This window comes from Streptopelia decaocto (genome assembly GCF_964273445.1).
Source record: "Streptopelia decaocto genome assembly, chromosome: Z".
NCBI lineage: Eukaryota > Metazoa > Chordata > Aves > Columbiformes > Columbidae > Streptopelia > Streptopelia decaocto.
Window position 1 is genome coordinate 54164614 of NC_138657.1, and position 26603 is coordinate 54191216.

The 26603-nt window shown below is 36.9% G+C and overlaps 2 protein-coding genes across 4 annotated transcripts in view; both read left to right on the forward strand.

Moving 5' to 3' along the window:
• Positions 1-1461, forward strand: part of LOC309451564 (uncharacterized protein) — a 34618-nt gene extending 33157 nt beyond the window's left edge. For both annotated transcript variants that reach the window (XR_014186275.1, XM_082075315.1), the window contains one exon: positions 600-1461. Coding sequence is in view for 1 of the 2 variants with exons in the window: in XM_082075315.1 (XP_081931441.1) it covers positions 600-740 (141 nt within the window). In the remaining variant the exon portion in view is untranslated. The remainder of the gene's footprint in view (positions 1-599) is intronic.
• The window catches only part of LOC309451561 (3',5'-cyclic-AMP phosphodiesterase 4D), a gene marked incomplete at its 5' end in the record, with an annotated part of 350513 nt that overhangs the window by 207151 nt on the left and 116759 nt on the right, over positions 1-26603 (forward strand). For both annotated transcript variants that reach the window (XM_082075311.1, XM_082075312.1), the window contains one exon: positions 23561-23752. In XM_082075311.1, coding sequence (XP_081931437.1) covers positions 23561-23752 — 192 coding nt within the window. The remainder of the gene's footprint in view (positions 1-23560; positions 23753-26603) is intronic.

The window sequence follows — 26603 nt, forward strand, 5'->3', positions numbered from 1 at the left end:
ACGTAGATCACAATAGGGATGCTAAATAGAAGTTTTATTGAACGAAGATGTTAAAATGCTTATGGCTTGACATCAGTGAATGATCTTGTTTCTGGGGCATAAGAGCTTGCTCAGAAGAATGGCGTGAGATCTGACTGTGCTAACCTATGGAAGCTGCACTGCATTCCTGACTTAAAGGTACCACAAAGTAGAACTCTGCCATGAACATGACCCAGTCTTCTGAAACCCATTTCTGGCAGGAGGAAGCTGTGACTGCATTACACTGCTGAGAGACTGGCCATCCCAAACCAGTTCAGTTCCTTCATTAATTGCAAGGTGCTAGCAAGCCTATTGCCAGTATAAAGATGATTAATATATATAACAAGTGCTATTGAATGAGTCAGATACCTCTAGGTTATTGGCATAAAACCTGTATTTAAAGTAGCTGCTGATTTTCAGACTCAGGATCCCAGTGCTGGCAAGATCAGGGTATTCATTGAAGGAGTCTTTGTCTACATGGGAGAGAACAGTATGTAAATGTAACAGCATGTATACAGCTTGGCTGCTGAAGAGTCAAGGATTTTTTTCCTGTACTAAATTAACCTTTTTTTCCTCTCCAGTGTTATGATTGTGGAAGGCAAGTGCCTGTTGTCATTGTTGCCGATGCAACTCATCCCCCGTTGCCAGAGCTTATGAAACTACTCTTGAACAAAAGAGGAATTGGACCTCACATAATTTCCAATTACATTTCCAGTAGTTGAAGATGTTGAAAACAGTCCACAGGAATGTTCAATGCAAGCTGCACAGTGTCCAAAGTCATGGGGATGCTGAAGCATCAAATATCATAAACATAATTGGGGGATTTCTGAATGCTGAACAAAACCTGCAAGATAGAGATGACCTTTACTGCATGAAGTCTGGTGGAATACATAGGTGACTTCATTTAGCAAAATAGGCATTCATAGACAGTATGGGCCTCAAATCATGACAATCATAGAATTTCGAGGTAGTATATAGGCTTTTATTGAGAAAGCCTGCATAGTCAGCACAATACTGTTTTTCAGAGTGTATCATGTTAAACAGTGGTATTTTTACAAAATAGAATGGGACCAAATGCTGTTTTCTCTAGTGAATTAAGGGTGGAGTTTGAAGTGAATAAGTATTCTATTTTCTAACAATAAAAGACATGTTCTTCTGGGCCTGAGCAATCGTCTACTTAAACTAGTCTTCACTTGCAGCAACAGGAGAACATGAAAGCCTGTCCAGTTTCTGTAGTCCATTCACATCATATTTCCCAGCATCTACTGCTGCTATATTAGTGATGATTTAGGGTTCATCCTTGCCCGTTCCCTTTAGACTCCATCTAAGGAGCTGTTGCCCATGGATTTGTCTAATCTCTTTTTTGAACTTCCTAGTACTGTCTTCCTCCATAGCCTTCGGACAATCTTTCTATGTAGGAAAACACTTCCTTTACTGTGCTTTCAAGTGGTGTCCTACTGGTTTCAACAAGCCTCCCTTAGTTCTGTCATTGTGGCATTTGGTGAAAGATTCTACATTCACTTTATACACCACCTTCATGATTTTGTAAAGCTCAGTCATAACCTTCTTATCCTTTTCCTGTAGAAACTGAAGAGTTGTAGCCTTCTAAGATTTTTCTTTAAAGACTGCTGCCTCATCCCTTGACCATTTTAGCTGCCATTCTTTGTATTTCATCAAACACCACTGTGCCTTTGAAATACAGAGACCAGAATGCACACATTACTCAAAACATGAACACACCAAGGTTGTTATACAATGGTAATTAGACCTGTTTTTTTCCTCAGTACATTTCTCAGTACATTACAGATGATGCCCTGTTAGCTTTTTTAACTGCCTTTTCAAGTTGAGTCAGTGATTTTAGATAAATTTTACTGTTTTTTCTTACTAATACAATCTTTTGGCATGGTCTCATCTCTGCATTTTTTTTTTAAACAGGAATATTAAACTTGTCAAGATAAAATCCAGTTGCATTAACATGAATGTGATAAGAACTGCCATCTTGAAATAAGTAATGTTTTTTTAAACAAACAAAAATATTGAAAAGCATGCCAAACAGAACAAATGACAAAGTTGGACTCCAGCAAAGAAAGGGAACTTCCTCAGACTTATCCTCTTTCAAGCTACATCCAGAAAAGCATACGTAATATTCTTTCCCACCACATGCAAACACACAATGTAGTTCTCCGTCACTCACTGCAGTGTACAAACAATCTACTGTCAATTTTCCTGAAGAAAAAGCCTTTATAGCATAGTTCATTCTCATACCTTCTCCCTGTGCACATTTGTAGATTATCAGGTCATGGACAAAGCTCCATTCAAATGCAACTGGACCATGAGGCCAGTGGAGATGAAGGACTTCAGTGTCTACCCCTAGCATGAGGTAAGGGAGGAAGCAGCAACTTCATGAGAAGCTCAGGATATAGAAACATAGAATCATAGAATGTCTTGAGTTGGAATGGACCCACAAGGATCATTGAGTCCAACTCCTGTCCCTGTATATGACAACTCCACAGTTCACACCATGTGTCTGAGGGCATTGTCCAGTCTCTTCTTCAACACTGTCAGGCTTGGGGCTGTGTCACCTCCCTGGGGAGCCGGTTCCAGTGCTCCACCACCCTCTGGGTGAAGAACCTTTTCCTAATGTCTAACCTAAACCTCCCTACATAAGTAACTTATGCCACTTATCTTAGATACTTTCCTCAGCAGGAAAAGTGACCTTGATATCACTGATTTTATCAACAAAAGCTCTACTGCATATTTATAATACATATAAATGTAATGGGCATCTGCAGTGTGCACATTTAACCTGATTAATTCTTTCCAATGCAACTACCTTAGCTTTTGCTGAATACATAGTTGTAGCATTATTTTGTAACATGAGGAGAATTTTCATATAAAGCAAGGAAAGTCCAGTACAGAATATGATTTTTTTGAATGCAGGAGCAGGAATAAACCAAAGAAAGAATCTTGTGCTCAAAGTGTGGTCAATTCACATACATGAAGTCACTAAGCAGTGATATCGTAATTCTAATGACAGCACAAATGACTCAAACTCATTACCAAGATTCCCATCAGATTTCAGCTATGGATGGTTTTAATTCACACTAAAAAAAATGCACTAGAACATGTTTCTTAAGTCACGTTACAAAACACCCAAGTAGATTTGTGCACTCCTTTGTTTATGTTGGTGATTCTGTGAAGATGTGTGCGTGTATGACATAAGTAAGTGAATGACATGGCTATTGTAGGATCTGGTATGATCTTTTGAATATTTTTTTTTCTTTCATTAAAAATAATGAAACATTTTCAAACCCATTATATATAAAAACATAAAAAAGTGCACAGCTTTAGAAGCTAGTTGGAAGAAACTGATTTTGCTCTTCTGACCTCTGTTTCAAGGGTTCAAGAAGCACAGAGATGAACTCATGACTCAAATTTGTTTCTTCTTATTTTCATATGCTAGTTTCATAACAGCCCCTGATGGTACTATTTAACACTAATACACTCAAAATTTCAAGGACTAGGTAAAAAATATTTTTCTCTGTGGATGTTTAAGAAAGACTTTTCCCCTCCTATAAAAGTGTTAAGCATTGCAAAAGGAGTAAGTTTGCTTCAGAAGTGTGAATAACTGTCTTTTTTGTCAGACCTCAAAATAAATTCAGCACAGATCAGCTGAAAAATTTAATTTCAGTAATTTCACTATATTTACTTCAGTTTAATCAACTATTTGAATAAAAGTCATGTCAGACTAGAAAAAAAGGGGTTTATGTTGTTGAACAAAAGTTTTGATAATTCTGAAATTTATTCTTAAAGTTATTTTAATATTTTTTTTTTGTGAAAAGTTTCAGTTCTTGTGACATTATATTGTTTAGTTACCAACATTTTGAAGAAATTCTCTTGTGTAACTATGTAAGACCCTACAAACAAATAGCTCTATAACATGTACCCATAATGCCTTTCCAAGGAAGAAGGACATAGATACTCCATATGTAGAGTCCAAGACATGGCAGAGACTTGCACAGTGGTGCCAGCTGTACCAAGGCCAATTAGGGCTCTGCCACAGCGACATGGCAATATTGCTTTCTGAACCCCAATAACTAACTGCAATGGTATCATACGACATCTCATATCTACTGCCAGCATCTACCCACACAAACATCAGGGCAGATTCCAGGAAACACTTTTTAGGATATTCCTTCCAAGATCTATATAGAGAATAAAACAGCATCCAGTATCCCTTACACGAGATCGGTCACATAAGATCATGTTCCTTCTTAGAGCTTTATTTTAATAATAATCTTTATTGTCTCAGAAATTTCCATATTTAGTGATTTGAAGCTTGTGAGCAGTGTTGTCATTTGGCATGTGATGTTTCCTTGACTTAGCCAAGATCTATTTTCCTCTTGTCAGACTCCTATACATTTGCCTTATTATCAGGGGTCCAAATGTGTAGCTAGTTTACTTTTACTTCCTCTTTTTTTTTTTTTTAATTTTATTTTGCACTTTTTCTGTCCTACTTATTTGCATTTAAATTTTTCTTTGTTTGAGTTTGAAACAGCTTTCCTAATTTGAATGTCACAAAAGTTTGCGAGACTGCAACAAACAGTTATTTTCATAATGTCTACTTCATTTCATGAAGAAAAACCCAAACAAACGAAAAACAAAAAGACTTGATTTGAGGTTTTTTGCCTTTAAAACTTTCAGATATAAAATAGGTATTTATATGGCTAAAACTGGGCAATCGCATCATTGTGTTATTGCAGCTTTCATCCTTCCTTGTTGAACCTCTCCTACACTCTTTTGCTTTGCTAACACCCTTATTTCTGTGTCACAAATCCAGTTATATTCTAAACAGCTTAATCCTTCTGATTTATTTGCATTTTAAATGCATAATGTCTGCAAACTTGGACAAGTGTGCCTTTGTGGATATGTATGTATCTACATAAAATATGTCATATATGTTATACAGTATACCTTGCAGTTTCCTCTTTTGTATCTCTTTATTTTCCAAGTGTGTCAGTTGTCCTAAAAACCTGATTTATCCTTCATGATTTATGTTTGTTCATATTTAACGTGAGAAGCCACACTGTTATAAAGCCTATACTCCTTATGGTCTACATGACCAAATGAAGTGCAACACACTTACGTAAGTGACCCCCTTGTCTTAACAGTTTGTAGTCTTACCTCTATCATCTCATGCTATCTTAGCATGTGTCTGAATTAAAATGAATGTGTAAATAAGATTTTATTTTTTCCCATCCTAGCTTTTGTTCCAGTCAAGTTTTTTTATGTTCATAAAAATATATCTGCTTCTATTATTTTCCACTTGGCACTGTTCCTGTAGTTTTTTTATAAACCCAAGTCTTATGGTCATGTGAAATTCTCAGCTCTCATATTTAAAAAAATAAAAGATTTAATGGTCACAGAAAAGGTTGTAAATTTTAATTGAAAGTTTCAAAAATTAAGATGTGAGAAAAAGCTTTGTTTTCAAAATCTCACTATTTAAAAGACAATCCCAGCACCCATGCTTGAATAGTCGATAGAGGAAACACCGTACATCTAAAGAGCCATTCAGAAAATCAGGATTGACATCCTAACACAGGCATGTGCTCCCAGTTTTTCTCTGAGCTCCCTCCCCAGCACCTGCCAGGGAGCCTGGCCTCCACGTGCAAATCTGTGCTGTAAATCTTTCCCACATGATCTATAAACAAACTTTTTTTCAAGTTTTGCCAAGTGATGTTGGCAACTTTTTAGAAAACAAAAACGATCTTTTTTTTTGTGTATTTACTTCTTATTCTTGATTCATATGTATATTTACTTTTCATGCTTTGCATAAATATGGTATGATAATGCCTTTAGCTCCTGGGGTTGCAACGCACATAGGATAAAGGAATTATGGAGGAAGGATGTCTGATAGACTGAAGTGCTATTTCGCAAATACTAAAGAGATGTCATCCAGTTCCTGTGTACAGTTTTTATCATTTTTATTCTGTTAAGTCTGAGACTGCAGAAAATTCTATTGACAGGTATAGCCTCATTTTGTGGACATGAACATGGTGAAGTAAGATGAACTTTTAAAAGCTAGCAAGCCTGTATTTGCAGTAAGAGTGTAAGACCACTATTTAAGTTAGCGCTGACAGACTCAATAATGGTAAAATGGAAACATGTTCACTTATGACAAATGAAAATTTATAATAAATGAAAATGTCAAGTCACAAAAGAACAACAGTAACATCAATACATGTGCTAGATGTTCTGGTTATACTCATCAGCAGACGTTTTTTGGTACTAGAGGCCATATTAGAGTACCCTTGTTGCTGTTATTGCATACTTTTTTTGGCTACTGAAAAGAAACACATACAGGGTTACCCTCAGAAAGTCAGAAAAGAAAAAGGAAAAGAAACCACCACACTTTCTTCCACAAGTTTTCTTCTAAGAATGTTCAGTAATGTGAAAGCCATTAAAATCTACAAAGGACTGCTCCACTTGAGCACGCTTCTGTAAAGTACAGTTTGAAAGCAGTTTGTAGCTAGGCAGCTAGGCTCAAAAGGGGCATTTAGGAAGATCTTGCTAGTGTTTCCACATGAGTTTTAGGTTTTCTTTATGTCTCCTTTGATTTTACGTTAGTCTTAAAACAGTACTTAATTCTTAAGTTGAAACATCCTATAATTCTATAATAATTTCATTTCCTACTATTCTTCTTATCTCTTGCCATCATTCAGCCAGCCACCTGGGTGTTGAACAATTCACACAATACAGGCTGCTGTTTCAAATAAACTCTACATAGGCCACTCCCGGCATCTTGTTAACTTGGGAACAAATCTTCAGTTCATTTAAATGAAGGAAACTCTATACCGTAAATTAAGCAAATGCTTAATTACAGCAGCAGACAGTTAGGTTTGGATAGCTTTTCCTTCCTGGCTGGTATTCTGTCTCTTGTTCCTTTCTTCTCTAAATTTATTTTTATTTAGTTACCCTTTAATACCCACTGTTTTACAATTCATTTTTTTTCAGAGATTTTGAAAAAGTGAAACCAGAGCTAATTGTGTTCTTTTTACAAAATAGGGCTGAAAGGGGGAATTGGGTGTGTGTCAAGAACTATTGTGATTTGTTTCTCTCCAGACTGGAAAACAATGTTTCCTTTTTTTTTTTTTTTTTTTTTCTTTTTCTGTCTTTATTCTACAGTATAAACCTCTGTATGAATCAGATAATGAGATAGTAGATATGTGCCTTTACTGTGACAAGGAAAAAACCATTCTGCTTAAGTCACTCTGGCTGCTCTTTCGTTTACAGCTTGCATAGTGAGCATTTTGGCTCTTTTGTCCACAAGGCATTCAGCACTGTAGATCCACTTTTACAAAACCTTTCATAAATTTCAGCTCTTTTCTTGTGCTTTAGCAAATAGGCTTTTACAATTTGAAATTTAATATTTCCCTCCTCAGCAGCTCATGGTATGCCAAAACCTGCACTGTAAGTACCCCAAAACACAATGTTTCAATATTACGGCTCTTTGTTCTGTGCCCATTTCAATAGCTACTATGTTAGATGTGGAGAACAGTGTCCAAAGAGCTATGTTGTTACTTTCTCCCCTCCCTTTATTATGTTTAAGTCCTGATTTGATACTTCGTCTGCTTTAAATTGCTAGCAGTTCAAAAGGTACCCACAAGTTTCACAAGAGAAAGAAACCAGTGATTTAGAACACAAGGACAGTAAAGCTGTTTACCAGGCTGTTACCACTATTATGTGTTACCACATGAAATCCCGGTGTATCAGTCTTTCGTTAGTACCCACATATAGAGGAAATCTGACAAGAATCAAGGAGTAATAGACACAGAGGAAAAAAATTACAACATTAAAGTGGAAACATACACAGCATAAGGGATCTTTTAAAAGTTAGAATATGTTTGGAAGGCATGTTAAGAGAACACATGGATCAAAGCCAGTGGGACCCCTGGTCCAAACCTTGCTGACAGTCAGTGGTAGATATTACAATTGCATAATTACTTCCTTTTGTGAAAAATGCAGTTGTGATTCGTGCTAAGATGTTTAATGTTTACAGGTATAACCAAATGAGGCACGGACTCTGAACTTGGAAAAGGAAAAAGGTGGTTAAGTTCTATGTAAAAAGTTATGAAACTTGCTCATGAAGTTATATTGACAGAGGGAACTAACATTTTAAGGGTTAGCTAAACATATAATGGGTGCCTACTAACGAACTAACACTTTAAGGCTTAGCCACACAATAAATGCTTAGTTTAGAGCTTTATGTTAAGAAGAACAGAACCCCATTGAAGAAGAACAGAAACCCAAGATAAGAAGTTTTACTGCACCTAGCTGTAAACTTGAGGAGACAAGATAATGAAGATTTACAGCAAAAGGGGGCGCCAGTCTGGTTTCAATCGACTTGGCAGCTTGGGTCCCAGTCAATTCGACATAATAAGCCGAAGGTAAAAAGTTCACTGTGATGAAGCTGAAGGAGCCTTCATCCAAAGACCCTCAAAGACCCCTCCTCAAATTCACCAAGTGGCACTGCACAGGCGCAACAGGGGAGGGTCTATGGAAATGGTTATCTGAGATTCATTTTAATCAGAAGCGGGGAAAGGTTATGAATATGTATAGGTGTTCCTGGGGTCATTATGAATATGTAACACCTTACTGTATTTAAGCACACTTCTCATTGTTCAAAGGTGTACGTGTTGGGCGGAGCGAATCCCCAGCACACCCAGCGCTGTTTTGCTTATGCTCTAATGAACATGTGTTTAAGGAATACAAGGAGTTGGATTAAACGTTGTTTATCCATAGAAAAAGCGTAAGGTATTTATTTCACTTTTTTAAAGTTCAGCCTATTCTGCGCTGGTTCTCAGCAAACTGTTCAGATGTCCTTCATTTAATGAGACTGAAAATGATGCTGGCTGGCTCAGTGATATTGAAGCTGTGCCCTTTCCAGCCTAGTCTGCAGAAGCTTTTTTTTTTTATTTATCCCCCTGGAAGCACTGACCAAACTCATGTCTGGTTTGTTCTTTGTTTTGATGGCCCTCTTATCCCACAATAGTTACCTCAGTGCCATCTGCTTTAAATTCCATCTTATTAAGGAATGTGAGAAAGTTGCACATGGACAATATCAGGAAAAAAGTTTCAGTATGACTGAAATGACTGTTTAGGTTTGATGCCATGCAGGCTTCAGGACATTTGAGAAAACATATAAAGTGACTCAGCCTGTATTGGCACAGGCACTGTTTTTATGCTTGGTAACACTATGATTAGTGACTTAATTGCTGACATATGTTTTCCATTCTTTAAGGGTCAGAGATATGAGTTGGAAAATGTTAGGAATCAGTGATGGTGGCAGCCTTCATAAAGTCTTAACATTTGTGGTAACAGAAATGCCACAATTACCTATTAAAAGGATTTTATCTCTGATGACTACATTCCTCTTGGTACTAGACAGTTTATAAGTGATGTGCTTACTGTTATATGCACATGCACAGATAGCCCTTCCAAATTAATGTGACTTTCAATCTAGAGGTCTATGCATCCATAAAGTTGTTACTCATATTTATCAGCAGTGTCATCATTTATCCTTGATTAACAGATAGCAATTACATTTGCATTTTTGGCAAGCAGGGTGTTCACAGCTGTGAAGCAATGTATTTTTCTTCTTGGAATTTCCATTCTTGGAAAAGGCTGGAGATGAGTAACTAGGAAATGACATTTTGTAAAACCATCACATTTTTTATTCTTGTCCAGACAGCTTTTCCACCTCAGAAATGCATTCTCCCCTGTGTCAATAAGATGAACTTATGACTTTGTTCCTGATATTGCCCATGCACATCTTTCTCACAATTATTTTTTTCAACAGTGAAATATAACTTTTTATTTATGCCAGCAGTATCATTACATGGTTTTAGATGCATTTAGTTTCTAGTAACTCTTCAGAACTTTTTGCTTAATCACCTAAAACTGATTGATTTCCTCACCAGTAGCTATTTTCTTACTGATTGCTGGTACTAGAAATAGAAGTCCAGTATAATTCCTTGTGATTGAAAGCAAAACACTGTAACTCTTTCATCATTAAGATAGACCAGCTGCTCTCTCTGCCTTCTCCAATTTTTCTGTATCAGATACTGATCATGGTAATAGTTGGGCTTCAAATATTTGGGCTTCAAAATAAGATTTTATTTTAATTTAAATATTCATTGGAAATTAGAAATCCAGAATGAAAAATTAATCGAAAGTTACTTTCCAATAGCTTTCCAGTTACTTTCAGAACTCCTTGGAAGAGACTATTGAAATATAATAACAAAAAGCGATGATATTAATTAAAAATCCACTGCAGTTTTTTTTTAACCAGAGAACAAAAATCTAATGGCTAGTAGTTTTTGGAATGTATTATACTTTTGCTCATGAGTACATTCCTTTTCTTCAATATTTCATATAAAGTATTAGTAAATAGAATTTTGTTTGCTAGAGAAATTTATGTGCTAAAAAGGATGATTTTCCAGGATAAGGATCCTTTATGGTATTTCTTCCAGCTTCTCCACACACATGTCCAGTCCATTCCACCTTTGCCTGCTGCTCTTCCTCTGCAAGTGTATGAATATTCTTTATCATGTATAGATTTTATCTTAACAATCTTTGTAAACAATTATTTTGAGAGCAGCCTGCTGAACCTTTTCAACACTTCTGTACTATCTTTGTGTGGCTCAAGACTAGTGTCTAATTTCAGCGTTACCTTGTGGTTCTTTTAACACTAAATTAGCCTCAGACATTGTATTCATTGAAGCAAAAGAAAAGGCCCCATTTCCTGAAATTCAGCTTTGCAGAATCAGCTCTTGTGCAATATTCTTTATTGCAGCTGCTTGGAAAATAAATCAAATCCAGCTTTCCATAAAGGATGGAACACAGAGACAATTGCAAACATTACTGTGTAACGTAATAGTTCAGGAAGATAAAAAATATAGAGATGTTCCTGTTATTGGTTATTTCGCTTTCTCAGATGTCAGAAAATTGCATGAACTTTAATATTTGAAGTATAAACAGATATTTCCTCTCCTTCTCTACTTTAAATACTCCTTGAGGATTTTGTTTTGTTTTAATCAAACATTTCATGTCTCAAGCATCCTTGTAGAAACCTCTGAAGTCATACAAACACGTAAATAATCTAAAAATTTATGCTTACTGTGTTTCTAGGTTGCACTTGTATGTTGACGCTTAAGTTTATTAGCAAAAACTGTATTGTTATTCATTTGCACTTCTTCATTCACACATTAGAGAGGTCAGAAATGAACATGTTCCTGTCTTTATTGACTTAACTTTTAACACTTAAAGAAAAATTTCAAAGACTAAAATGTACATGTGCCTGCTTAGCTGTCTATGCTTTTTAACAGTATGTCTTTCTACTGGATGACTAGGTCCTCATCTATTGACAAAGAGTCATGGGGGGGCAGGGGCAGTAAAAAAAGAACAGTACAGGAAAATATATACTGTTGAGGCTCCCTTAAGGCACAACTACCAGATTCCCACGGGGAGATGCTCACCCATGTGCTGTCCTTACAGGGCTGTAGCATAGACATGCCAAGCATGTGTTTGACCACTATCAGATTTTTCTCCTTAGGCTTGTTTAACTGACTTTTTTTTTTTTTTTAATTCTATGGTCCTTTTTAAATTTTTGTTCTTCTGGGGGGAAAAAGAAATTCCATTCTGCCTGAAAGGGGAATTTATAATGATTTGCTGTGTCTTATAGTACAGCATAGAGAGGACGGAAAATAAAAGCCACATTTGAAAAAAAAATCTAACCAACTTCTTGCTTGACATGAAAAATGCTTTCTTTTTACTTATCTAAACTTTTTATCATAAAAGTTTCATCTTAGAATAAATTTTTGGTGAAGTGTTTTCCTATTTAGTTTTTTTTTTTCTTGTTTTTTTTTGTTGTCATTATTTACTTAATTTGCTTTCAAATGCTACAGAATAAAACAGATGTAATGTCTTCTTCCATTCCATTTTTAATGATGAGAAGGTCTTGAAAAGTAAAGGTACCAAACCAAGTAAATAAGCAACTCTTTCTTTCTTCTAGTCTTCCTATTCCTTCGCATTTCCCATTATTAAAACCAGTAAAATTTCTAAATTTCTCTTTTTCCCACCCAAGTCTACTTTTGACAGAATCTTAAAAAGCAGTGGTTTTGATATTTCTATTGCTCTTACTACTACTCCCAGTAATGCTAATTTTAGCTCTTAATTTTTTTTTTTTAATGACCACCACAGCTCTTAGCACTTTACAAAGTACCTGTTTTACAGGTAGAGAAATAGAAAAGCAGAAGGGGATAAAATGATTGATTCAGGATGACTCATCCAGTGAAAGAGCAGGTTTTTGATTCCTCTTACACTAGTTCATTCCTGCAAAAGAAAAAAAAAATGCAACAAAGGATTTCCTGATAGCTTATGTAGTAAAATAGCTTGGCTATGGCTGAATGGGGGACCCCCCATCTGATTAAGGTTTCTCTTTGAGAGCCAAAGACTTTGACCTTGAATTCTGCTCCACCATCCTAGGCTAGATATGGTGATGGATAGTGCATCTACAATGGTGCCAGGTGAGCTGGGCACATAACCACACAACTATGTGTGTGATCAGCTTAGCAGAGCTTTGGACATGTAGGTTGAGTTTTGCTGAAAAGAACTGCTTGAAAAGTACTTTCGATTTGGCAAAATTGTGCATTCTCCAGGGAACAGTTCACAGAATGAAATAACCAGATGTTGGAGAAAATAGTTGGAGACAAAGCTTGTTCCAAAAGCAACGATTATACAGTGACATTTTTTCAGCTGTAGGGACTGGTGCTAGAGGTTGGCATTCCTCCTTCATGGTCTCTTGAACTGCACATTTTGTAGAGTTTCCAGAGTGATATAATCACCTCATTGGCGCCAGCAATTATGGCATGTCCTGTCCCAATTTTAGTAATGACATCGGTATCAGAAAAAATAGACTTCTGGAATCAAGTTGCCAAACAGCTTTTTTTGCACAAAGTAAAATAAATCATACAAAGGAAATGACAATTCAAAAGATGTCGTTATGTATTTGATGTATTTTGTTGTTTTGTTTTGGTTTTTTTTTTTTTCAATTTCTAAAGAGATGGCATTTTCTTTTTTTTTTTTTTTGTAAGAAACCGTGTAGTTCAATTGTTATAATTTGACCAAATTCTGCAATGTTTCTGGTAGTTTTAACATTTTTCTGTACAATTCTATAGTGCTTTTATTTCACTGAGTGCACAGAATGAATGCAACTCAATTCACGAGATATTCGGCATTCTACTATTTTCTAGCTATTTATTATGTGGCCAGGTCTTTTATTGACAACTTGCTGTTCAGACCTATTGGAAAAGTAGTTATAGTGCTTTCATTGACTTTTCTGTGATATTCATCACTACGGTACCTTACTGCTTCCCAGAGATGATTAAATAGATTTTCATATGACCCATGTGATATGAGGAATTGTAATAAGCCTTACTTAAAATAAGGAGAAATAAAACATGGAAATTAAAGTGAAAATATTCCTTAACTTGAATATCCAAAATGAGATATCTAGGACTTTGGTTTTTTTGGGTGCTTCTCATAGAATGGCTCATATATTCAGAGGATTATCCTTTTTTTGCAGGACACACTTTTTGAAGGCAGGTTGACTTAAACTCAGTTGTGCAAAAAGACTTAACAATTATGAGCTGGGTGATGTTGAGGGATGCGACCTCTTCTTGTCATGACGATTGCACCTCCTCGCTTTTTGGACCTCCTTCTGTACCACATTCTTTGGAGTGGGAATGTAGTCAGGAGTAACTGCAGCTGCTTCTTCCTGTCAGCTTCTGGCTAGGTCACTCTTTAACAAAGATCTCTGCCACTAAGCACAGGGTACATGTAACCATATCTTCTGTGACCGTGCCAAGTGTTTATTATCATTGTGGATTTATCGTCATATTATGATTCTTCAGAAGTATGTGTTTGCCAGGAAGCTTCCTCATCCAGACTAGTGTTAGCCATGGGGAATATTTATACCTATCTTCTGGATTTTGTGTGCTTTGATCAGTACTGTACGGTTTTGATTTAAAAATTCAGGTCTGAGGAATTACGTCTTTTCCCATATGCTTGCTTTATCTCACTACTAATTCAGAAGGAATATATAAGCAATTTGGCCACTTTGGATAATGACACCTGAGTGAATTCACAGAAAGAGGTGGCTGAGCTCTTTAAGTATACTAGATTTTCCTTCTCTGCCAGCAGTCTGCTTCTCAACCATGACCTTATATTCATTTTTATATTTTAGTTTTTCCTGAAAGGGTGACATTTCTCTAATATCTATGGGGAACTACATTTGAATTGGGATTAGTCAGTATTCGTGATGGATGGTTTGCATATTTTTATAAATTGCTAGAAAAGCATTTTTGAGATATGATTCCAATATATTTAAAATAAGATGAAATTAATAGCAATGTGATTTACAGTAAATACATGCTATATAGTCTCACTCAGTGAAAGTTGGTTTTGTATGCCAATGTCCAAATGCTGCAGAAAAAAATAAGTGGAGATAGTTGGATCAAAACTCATTTGGGAAAGAAAACAGTGTTGTTCTAGAATTTCTTGAAGAAATTAGGTAAAGTGATTTTTTTAAAAACAAGTTTGAAGGTACTTTAGTATTTAGAGCAAAAAGAAAAGGTACCTTATGGAAAATAAGTGCAAACAACCTTATGGAATCACAGAATGGTTGGAGTTGTAAGGGACCTCTGGAGATCATCTAATCCATCCTTCCTGCTAAAGCAGGTTCACCTGGAGCAGATCACACAGGATCATATCCAGGCAGGTTTTGAATGTCTCCAGAGAAGGAGATTCCACAACCTCTCTGGGCAGCCCGTTCCAGTGTTCTGGCACCCCCAAAATACAGAAGTTTCTCCTCATATTCAGATGGAATCTGCTGTGTTTCAGTTTGTGCCCATCGCCCTTCATCCTACCAAAGGGTATCACTGAAGAGTCTGGTCTCATCCTTTTGACACCTGGCCTTGAGGTATTTGTAAACATAAACAGCTCTCTCAGCCTTTCCTTATAAGAAAGATGCTCCAGTCCTCTCATAATCTTTGTAGCCCACTGCTGGATTCCCTCCAATAGCTCTTCATCTTTCTTAAATTAGGGAGCCCAGAACTGGACACAGTACTCCAGACGTGGCCTCACCAGGGCAGAGTAGAGGGGGAAGATAACCTCTCTTGACCTGTTGGTCACTTTCTTCCTAATGCACCCCAGGATACCATTGGTCTTCTTGGCCACAGGGACACATTTGTTGGCCCATGGTCAACCTGTTGTTGGCCAGGACTCCCAGGTTCATCTCACAATGCTGCTTTCCAGCAGGTCAACCCCTAACCTGCATTGCTGCCTGGAGTTATTCCTCCCCCAGTGCGGGACCCTACACCTGCCTTTGCTGAACTTTCCTAGGTTCCTTTCTGCCCAACTCTCCAGGTTGTCCAGGTCAAATGATTTAAGTGAATGGTGACAGACAGACTGTAATTAAATAACAACAATATTGAAGTGGAGAACCACCAGTCCTACTGAGACTGCGCTCCTAGAAATGCAGTGGTTCTGACAGGCACTCACAGCTGGGGCAGCTGGCAGGGGCTGGTGAAAGATGACTGGCGGGCTGCTTGAAAGCACACCTGGATTTGCTGTGTACTCTTAATCATGTCTAGATGGAGTGGCTCTATTTCTCAGCCCTCTTTATTTCAGATTATCCAAAATAGTTCAGATTCTTCAATAATTTCTGCAGATTTCCTCATTCGAACCCCAGTCTGCCACATATTTTACCAGAAGCCTTGGGGAAAACAGCTAATATATTGGTGGCCTTTTTTTCTTATCTGAAAATGGAGATACTGGTCCCAATAGGATTACTATACGAAGCGACTTAAACCTAATAGAAGACTGGAGAGATTACCACATTTCTTGGAAATTCATTTTGTTTCTCTTGCATTTTTTGTTTACATTTATATTATGCTACAATAAGACAACTATTTCAGCTTCAAAGAAATATTGAAACATCAAATCCATGTAACAGAATCTAGAATCTGGCATTCTTATCTGAACATCACTTCAGCAGGAAGATAATCACTTCCAAGAGCCAAGTTCAGAGAATAAAAATTACCAGGTGAGGGTGAGTGCTCTTTCCAAGGAAATAGTAAAAATAATCACAAAAAGAATCCCAGTATAGCTGAGTGCAGTGAGCAAATTGATTCAATGTTTTTAATGTAAGTGTGCGTACCAAATGCATGTATCACTGAGGTATAATTAAGAATAATGAGGTGACATTATGAAAAGTACACCTTGAATTAAGTATAAGGAGACTGTTCTAAGCAAAACGCCCAAAGATATGGAACAGTCGTCAGAGGAAACTCCTTCCTTGGAAACTTCATAATAAAACATTGAATGGTTTGTTTAGAGAGATTTGCTACATTTTCTGAGATGCTTGATAGAAAATCATGAGACAGAAGCTCAAACAGATAATTGAAATTACTTTGCTAATGTATTTGAGTAGACTAGTTCTTAAAAACTTTTTTTGCTTCAGTGCGTTTTTTGTTCTACACATTTTCTATTCACATGTTATCTGGGCTTTTAATGTTAGTCTTAAGCCTTGTTACTCTCTAAATTTTTCTAAAAAACAGTTATGCCAAGAGCAAAAGCTAAGTTCTGTTGGAAATGTCATGAAATGTCACATTTTCCTCTTTTGCTTGCAGTTTTGATACTGGGAAATCTAACCACACCACTTCTAAAAATGGAGTAGATCATAGGGCTTGCTTGCTGAATCACTTAACTGGAAACCCAAAGCCACAAGGAGATAGTTGGCTTGAATTCTCCAGTAGAAAAAAAATCAGATTTAGATCATATGTTCCTTCTAATATAATTTGCTTAAAATTCACTATACATATTTTTAAGCAATGGAAGGCATTTTATTTTAACTTCACTATAGAGGAAGTAAAAATATCAGGTCACATCTAAACTTTTTTTTTTTCTTCAAGTGTAGAGAGTTCATATGATATTCCTTTTAAAATGCCAGTATAAATATTTCTCTTTTTTCCCTTTCATTTTCCTGAGGTCTTTAGTTTTTACTAGATGTATGGAAGAGACAGAAAGGAATTAGAAGGAGAAAAACAGATGTGGACTCTCCTGCATCACTGGTAGAAATATTTTGAAGGGTCTTGAGCAGAGAATTAATAAAAGAAATAAATTTTAGGCCTGCTATTCAATTATATAAGTCCACTGGTTTATGTTTACAGGTTTTTTTCTGATGCTGCAAGTTAACCTATTTAACGTCTAAAGTCCAGTGGGAGCCTATGGCAGGGGTGATTACTGACCATTTGTTTCATTCTGATACAGAAAATCCTAAAGTTTCATCTTTATTAAACTCTGGAGATAACTATGTCTGGCTAAAAATAGGACAGCCAAAGTCTGCTATTGACTCAGTTTAATGCTTTGTTTATTAATAAGCAACAAAAAGGCCTGAGAGAAGTCATAATGACATAACAAAAGTACTTGTCCAGTCTACTTAATAAATGTAAAGTGTGTCTGAAATCAGAATTTCACAAAGAAATTATTATAATTATTTGGTGTATTAGCAAGTCTCTGGACAGATTTACAGCTGAATTCAGTAAATCCAGTTAATATATTTAGTGTATGAAGTAAAACAGAGTTTACCTAAAATGTAGTGAAAATTCAGTTCCTACTAGCAGATAATGTCTGTTACAGAGGAAGTGGTTTTAGTCTCTCTCTTCATTTATACTTTGTACTCCCATCTCTGACTGAGAGCTGTAAAATTAATATATCAGAATCATTGTCCATCTCACACAAAATATTTTCTAATGACATAGTATCTCAGAAGCCTGTACATTTTTTTAAGAATTGGGTCACAGTGGGTGTGATTTCCACAGTAACTGAAATGGTCCATAACTAATACAGAATAAATCCATCACATCTAAGAACAAAACTTTAATTGTCCTGCTTTGATATGAGTTGCATCCCATCTGACAGCCTTCCCTTACCCTGGGTTTTGTACCAAACAATCCTAAGGATGGGCACACTGTGACCTTTCTCTACCAACCTCCACATCCATGGTGGGTTCCACGGGCTGAGGTGGCTGACTGCTTTTTTTCATCCCAAGCAATTCAAGTAACAAGTTTGGGTTTTGTATTTGAAGGGATCATCCAATCCTCCCCTTTCTCCAGTAGCTATAGGCTGCCTCCAAGGGTGGGCTCCTGTCCCACAGCACAAGTGGGACAGGATAAATAGCTTAACTTTTCCTTGGAGAGGTAAATAAAATTTTATTACCTTGCTTTTGCTCTAAATAAGACCATTCCCAGAGGAAGTGGTGACAAACCAGTTCTGTGATCATTTCAGTGAATTACAGCTGCTATGCCAAATGCACCCATTCAGTGTGATGGTGGAATTATACTTCCAGTTGAAAATAAGCAAAGGGACTTCTGAGAAGTAAGGACACTAAGATGCGTAGGTAGGTCATAGTGCAGACAGATGGCTGGAGAGATTGCTTGACACTAGAACAATAGACTCCTTTAACTGGGGACAAAATTTGCTCTCCAGAACTTCCTTGTCCCTCTGTAATGTTTAAAGATGGCCTTAGAAGATAAGGTGTCTCTAGAAAATCAATTCATTTGCCTGTGACCTCTCTCCCTTTCCATAGCTTCCAAGATAAGATAAGCTGAAGGTGCAGGGAGACTTCAAAGGGCAACATAATGAGTACAGCTTGTATTCTTAAAAAATCTAGTAAATTCTTCATTTTTGGATGGAATTTATTTCCTTCCCTCTTCTACTGTTGATGACTTCTCTAGCAAAAACAAAATGAAACAAAAACCCTGGACAAAGGACTACATGATTAAATTGCTAAATTCTCAGTAATAAGGAAGATGAACATTGAGATTTTCAATGCAACCTTAATTACAAGCTCTTGTGTATATTCATTATGATGCCATTACGCCTTATGTGACTAAAAGCTACATTTCCTACACAGTTCTTCCCCTTTTTTCTTTTAGCAACCTTTCAGAGAGTAGGAAAGTGTCATTTAAGGACTCAAAAGGAAGTCCACAAAGGGTTTCTTTCACTGTGTAGGGAAGCTGTGCAGTCATTAGCAGTGAAACAGTGCTACTGAGATCCAGGATCCAGAACCTCTCCTGTCCCTGCCACAGTTTCCTACTACTGCCTGAAGCAAAAAATCTTCCTAAAGGCTGCTTGTGATGTTATTACTTCTTTTTCTGTAAGGAGCACAGAGAAGATCAGCCATGAAAGTGTAAAAGTTGCTCAAGAGAGTTCACCACCTTTATCCCCATCTGAGTACAGCGCCTGGATGATAGACAGTGGGCCAGACATGCAAACACAATGAATAGCCAAAAAAGGAAAAAAGGCTAAACTTTCATCTCATGTCATGTTTGCCATTGTTGAACACTGAATAAGGCAGGCTCTAAGGATAAACAGTATCCACTAATATCATAAAACATTTTGTCAAAACACAGACACAAAAGTTGCTGAATTAGCACTGGCTTTTCATAGCTTTGGCATCTCTGGAGTTGCAGCAAAGCTCTTTGAACTTAGAAAATTCTGTGATGTGTGCTGTGCCAAATGCTCATGTCAGTAAAAGTGGCTTCAGTTTGCATGTGTTGTGCAAAGTGCCCAAAACTGGCTGCAGAACAACAGTGGAAAATTCTGTCTTTAAATGGCCACTTTCTGCCTGTGAAATGCTAACAAAACAGTTCCTGTGCCTTCCATAACAACTTCCATGCTCTTTCTTTTCTAAAGACCATCCTCCAACAAAAGTGTAAGGAGGCTGAGGAACACACTAGGAAGATAATAACTTTGGGTTTGTCACTGAACATGCACTTTTCAATTCACAGCATATTCTTGCTGTGGCTTAAAATTTAACAAGAGTGGAAAGATAAATATGAAGCAAGCACAACTGACTACTGCAATTTCTGTGCAGGCAAATTAGAGAGTCTATCCTATTTAGGTATCATAAACTTAATTTTTATCGGTGTATGCAGCAAGAACAAGACAAACTTGTCTGAAAGTCTTCAGTTCCCCAATCTGATTCTCTGTTTGACACAGTGTGAACTTCAGTGCTATTTCTTGCAAATAAGATCTGTGATACAGCCAAAGGAAAAATTTATTTGATTTTAAGTGTAATAACACATTTTTCACTTAAATTTCTACAACCTTTTGTATCTGAAAGTGTTAGCAAATGTCACAGTAAGTAAGAGCTAAACAAGACACTTAACTGCTGTAGCATTTTAGAAACTTTTTAATATAAACATATGTTTCTGGCAAGCCAGTGCTTTATGCACATTCCTCTTTGGCTGCAGAACTGGACATTTTTTTTCCTGATGCATATTTACATAAAAGACGTTTTCTCTGAGCAGTGTGAACCAAATCCTAGCTGATATATTTGGAACCCGTTCATTACTTTTGACATCCATCTAGTGGACACAACAGAGTATCACAGGATAAAATTCCTGTCACAACAGTCATGTTCAAGTCTTGCACATACTTGTAGGTATCTGGTGTGCAAATCCAGCCGATGAAACTGTAATTTTATCTAAGCGATTTTTAAATGTTAAACGATCACTATTTTCTAATCATGACCATGAAATCATTCGTAGAAGACTGCCTTAGTTTCTGACTGAGAGAAATAAGACTGGTAATAAAATATTCATATCATGCCCACAAAAGGTGGGTGAACAAAATAAAACAAAACTGCAAACAGAACAACATGTTCTTTCAGTTCAATAAAATACTTTTTTATTGGTTGAATAGGTGAGTCCACTGTTAAAGAAATTAATTTAATAGTCACTAGTTAATGAAAATTTTCCTGCTGTGAAACAGACTTACATGTACCTTCATTTATTTCTCTCACACTTTTAACTTTTACTTCAGAGGTTTCAGGCAAGCTTATATATATTTTAAGTGATACTGCCATTGCAGAAGTTAGTCTTATTGAGCACAGGAGTAAACAATCCTCTTCCATTTTATCTAAAATTTGATGAAAGATCTGCCCTGCTGCTCTCAATAGAAAACCAAAACATACGGCCTGTTTGTTGTTTAAGGGCCTGTTTGTTCTTGCAGCTTTTTAAAGAAAAAAGTATTTAGGCAATGAAATAGAAGCATTAGGAATTTGGATAGAGTGAGCTCACGGATATTCCAAACCCCTCCTCATTGGCAATGTAAATATTTTGTGCTCCTGGAATACTCAGGACTTCAAACTCAAAAGATATTGATTGCTAGTGAATAACAGTAGTCATGCTAGTAGTAATGGCAATATGGTTATTCACTTATGTCACCATAAGCTGCCAAGGGTGTTTCACTGTAGTATTCATGCTATCTTGCCCTTTTGAATATGTTTTTCAATATTTTTTGTGAGCAGACTTAACAATGATCTCAAAGATGCAATGAACAGGGAAAATGAAATGCAATGAGGAGCTTTCCGTTATCCAAAACCATCCAGCAGACTGGTGGCAGAACTCTCATTTGATGTTTTATGGATTAAGCTTTGTTAGCTTGAGATTAATAATTTTGTGTTGTACTAGCAAATTTTAGGATACAGAAAAACTATTCAGGCATAGTCAAAAGTAATCAAATTTGGGAAGAAGTATATGTGTTAGGATTTATAGGCAGTGAATTGTTCTGAAAACTATGGTGAAAAGAGGATTGAATTGGTAAGGTCTCTTGAAGTTTAATACCATTTTCTGAATATTTAAAAAAACCCCAATGCTTTTTACATTCAAACAGTGAAAGGTGAATACAAAATAAATAATATAGTCTGAAAGCAGCAGAAGTCCTGAAGTTCCAGGAATATGTGCAAAGTAACAGTGAAACAATGAAATAAAACAGGAAGCCAGGATCCATTCTCTGCCAGACAATGGGCATTTCTGCCAAAAGAGGCAGTACATGTTTATTTGATTAGTTCATTTAACAAAGATAAAAAGGTGATGGGAATGCTGTTGCTCCACTAAAATATTAGCAGCACCCTCCCTGCAGCCTCAGGTCGATGGTAGATAACAGAAAGAAACAAGGTAATGAAGAGTAGTGTGTACCTGCTGTGACACCTGTGCCAGGCTGAAGGCTAATCAGCAGCTGACATGCACTGTATGTTTTCTCTTCCACTGTCATTAGATATTTTGAAAACCAGTGGGTGTCCTTCACATGAACACTTTTTTTTTCCAAATCAGTACTTTAGATGGTTCTATTACAAATACATATTATGATGTTAACACTCATATTTGACAAGTCATGTGAAAGATCCTCTGTTCATCCCTCATTCATAAATGCTGTAGCACTATTATTTAAGTTCCCATTAGTGAGGAAAAGGAGCCCAAGTAGCTATAAAACAACATCTTATGTGCATCTTTCCTATTCTGCTGTAAAACTGAAATTGATCTTTGGTTTTAGAGACATAAGCAATTAGGGAAAAAAAAGTCATCTTCCACTTCTGACTGGAAAAAATGTGCTCCATCCCATCAGATGGAGACATAATCCTGCTAATCCACACATTTGTAACCTCTCAGATTGCATACCACAACACATTGTGTCTAAAATGGAGCCACATTCTCTGAAAAGGTTCCATATGGAACCAAATGCAGCTGTCGGGCTGCTAAGCAACACGTGTTGCCATGAGCACGTCCTCCCAGCACTGCCCACCCTGCGCTAGATTCTAATTGATAGCAGACCCCCATTCAAGGTCTTTGCACAGTTTTTCAAAGCTGTTTGGGGAAACGTCATAGACTACCTGAAAGAGCATCTTCTCTCTCCTTTTTCTTTCTCTCCTCTTGCCATTCAGCCTCTCATGACGGCAGTGTTCCCTAGGAATTATAAGCCTGTTTACCACTCTTAGTACCAAATAGCTAGAAGTGCTGGATCTAAACTGCGTAGTTCAAAGACACAAATAGCTGCAGAGGTCATACTGCTTGGCAGTGAGCAAAGAACTAATTTCTTGAATCTGTTTGTAAAATAGAAACTAATGCATGCAAACATGCCCAAGTGCACACATACACCATAATCCCACCCCAGCACTTTGTTTATTGGGATAAGACAAAATATGTTCTTGAAATATTTGGGTAGTGACAAAATATTAGGTTGAGTACTCGATAATGAAAGAGGCCTCAGCTGCCTCAGCAGTGGGAGACAAGATAATGAGAGTCCAGCTCAGGAGAGATGGGGCCTGGGGAAGAACACAATGAAACATCATGTTTTCTCAGGTGTGGAGATCATGGATACTCTGCGTGCAGAGAACCGTAAGGCTTCCTGTATTCCTAATAGTGGCAGGTTTTTTTCCTCTACCAAATTTCTTTCCCTTCAGGATTGTTAATTTTTGTTATCAGCAGTGTGCCTTCATTTTTCACTTAGTAGCTGTCTTTACTTCCCCATTATTATCAAGAAGTAATTACTAGTGATAAACTTGTCAAGAGTGTGTGTATTAATTTCAAAATTCTTATGTCAGTGGCATAAATATTTTTCTCTTTTCTTTTTGCAGTTTCGATGTAGACAATGGTACATCATCAGGACGAAGTCCCTTGGATCCCATGACAAGCCCTGGATCAGGGCTAATTCTTCAGGCAAATTTTGTCCACAGTCAACGTAGAGAGTCTTTCCTTTACCGGTCAGACAGTGACTATGATCTTTCTCCAAAGTCCATGTCCAGGAACTCCTCCATCGCTAGTGATATGTAAGTACATTATAAAATACTTATAGCCTATGTTTTGTCCTCTATTTTAAGATTTTTCCAGCAACAAGAAACGTATTTTGTAATCACTTGTGCTACTGAAGTCATGGAAAATTCTTTGTTTATTTCTTTAATTAAGCTTGTATATGTTTCTGCACTTTCTGAAAGTAAGGATATTATAAGGGTATATTTAATGTGCTTTGTTAGTTTTGACAGAGTAGTGAAGACAGTCAGTACTGGTGTATCAAAACACTAAGCAGAGTTCTGATTTTCTAGCTAGTAAGTTCTTTTCAAGAGAAGGAATACTAACTCAATTTCTGCTTCTTAATATTCTTAAGAAAAATATACTGTCTATTTACACCAGGTATTTCTAGGTTTTTAGAGCAAAGGTTTCCAGCTGGCAGCAATTAATAAATTCAAGAGAGGCAAAAATGATTGCAAATACCCTTTTAAATAAAAAGCTTAGTTAGTAAGCTTTGTGCCCAATTTTGTGACCAATTTTGGTTGAGACAAAATGAGAAAGAAAAAGACCAATCCATCTTGCCTTGTCATAAGAAAAAATGCGTTTCACTTGCAAATAGTAACCCCTTCTAGCAAATCTTCCTGAAACAGATAACCTTTATTTCAGATGGACAATAGTGACAACAGCTTTTAATGTGGCACCTGAGCCAGGATACCATTTGGAAAGACTTTTACATTCTGGGGGGCAACCCAGGTCACTGTGTTGCTTAGATGAGTCATTTCAATTAAGAATTCAATTAGTGCTCCATCCTTGAACTCATAATCCACTTCTGCATTTCCTAGAATTCTGGGTAATATTTCAGTACATGGCAGTAAATTGGATAAACAATTGAATTACCGAGACACTGAGCACACTTGTTTTTTCCTTTGGATATTTGTATTTATTCTTCCTTTCAAAATTTACTTAAGACACATCTGTGTATAAAATTTATTTTATCTCACATCTGGTTAGATTTTCAGTCTCCTGTCACAGAGGAACTGTTGTACTAAGAAGGTAAATACTGCTGCCACTGTTTAGAGTGGAAGCAGATTAGGAAATGTAAAAGGAAAGTTGTTTTAACCATTAAATATTATTAATGTATCAGTAAGCCTAATCATAATAAGCTTAATTATATCACAGAAAATAAGGAAAAGAAAGCCAAGGAATGAAAGTGGGGAAAGTTTACAAAGATAGTAAGGGGGAAAAGAAGAACAGAATGAAGGAAAGAGAGAGGGGAGACGGAGAGAGAGAGAGAGAGAGGAAGGGGAAAAAGGAGGGGAAAGGGGAGGAGAGGAGAGATGGAAAGGAAAGAAGGAAAGGAAAGGAAAGGAAAGGAAAGGAAAGGAAAGGAAAGGAAAGGAAAGGAAAGGAAAGGAAAGGAAAGGAAAGGAAAGGAAAGGAAAGGAAAGGAAAGGAAAGGAAAGGAAAGGAAAGGAAAGGAAAGGAAAGGAAAGGAAAGGAAAGGAAAGGAAAGGAAAGGAAAGGAAAGGAAAGGAAAGGAAAGGAAAGGAAAGGAAAGGATACCACAAATCTCTTTATATATGGTTTCAAGGAGAAGCTGGATGTACTCGTGGAAGAGAAACTCACTGAAGGTTGTTAAAATAGAGAAACCACTCTGGTTCAGGACATTGCTAAATGAGGTGGAAGCTGGAAATGTTGCCAGGGGAAGTATCACACAAATTTTAGATTACTCCCAAATTATCCTATTTCCCTTTTGCATCTATCTACATGCTTAATTTGAAGTACTGCGTGTTTCTTAAGCACAAGCAAAATATATGACACAACATACACATAATTCAAATAATGTAGATCAGTTAATTGTACATAACAGTTTAACTTAGTATCTCCTGTTTCTTCAGTACTTGAGTTACCAATCTCAATATTTTATTTTCTAAAGCAAAATAGAAAGCAAAAGGCATTCATCTTTTGTTTGGAAGAGGTATAACATAAAGATTTCGGCATTTCCATTACTCTCAAATAGTGTGCTTACAATAATACATTCCACTTCAGTATCAGCAGATAAAACAGAAACAAGATTTTACTCAAATATGGGATGTCATGATCAAAGACACCCAGTGGATGGCAGTGCTAAAGTACTGAATTCATCGTTCTGTCATTTATTATTTGTGCTGCTGCAGCAGCTCTGAGCTCCAACCAAGGAAGGCAATATGGTCATGCTCAAGTCTTTGCAAGCCCAAGATGAAACGATGGGGTCTGCCATGAAGAACTTAAAAGTTGAAGCATAAGATGATAATGGAGAGACTAGTACAGTCAGATGCTGTCCGCAGGAGAAGTTACAACATGGGTCCCTATGCCCAGAGTAGTAAACCTCACAGAGCAAGTGAAGAGAGTTTCATTCAGTGAGGTGAGACGGAAAGGGACAGAAACATGGGCAGAGAAGGGGAAGTGGAACGTTTTTTAAAAACCAGAGAGACTAACGTATATTTAAAAGTGAGGAGCCAGTTTAGCTAAGGAAAAGAATAAAAGATGGGATGAGTGCAAGGTTGCTCAGATGAGAGAAGGTTAGTGGAACAAATCTGGGTGCAGTTACGGCACTGAAAGAGGCAGAAAAAGCAGCTGCCTGGTAAAAAGAAAAAAAAAAAGAAAATAAAAAGGGGTGCGAGTGAGTAACATATTCTTTTCAATTTTCTCTTGGAAGAAATAGCATGGTCCTAGTGAAGAAGAAAGGCAGAACATGAGATGATATTATATGATACGAAGAGGTGAGAAAAAGCCATTCAAGATTTTGAACTGGAGAGTCAGGTAGTTTAGACAGAAAGATGTCAGGTCCAAGGCAGAAGAAGACAGATGCATTGTGAAGCTTGGCTATGGGAATTCCAGCATAGAGATGCA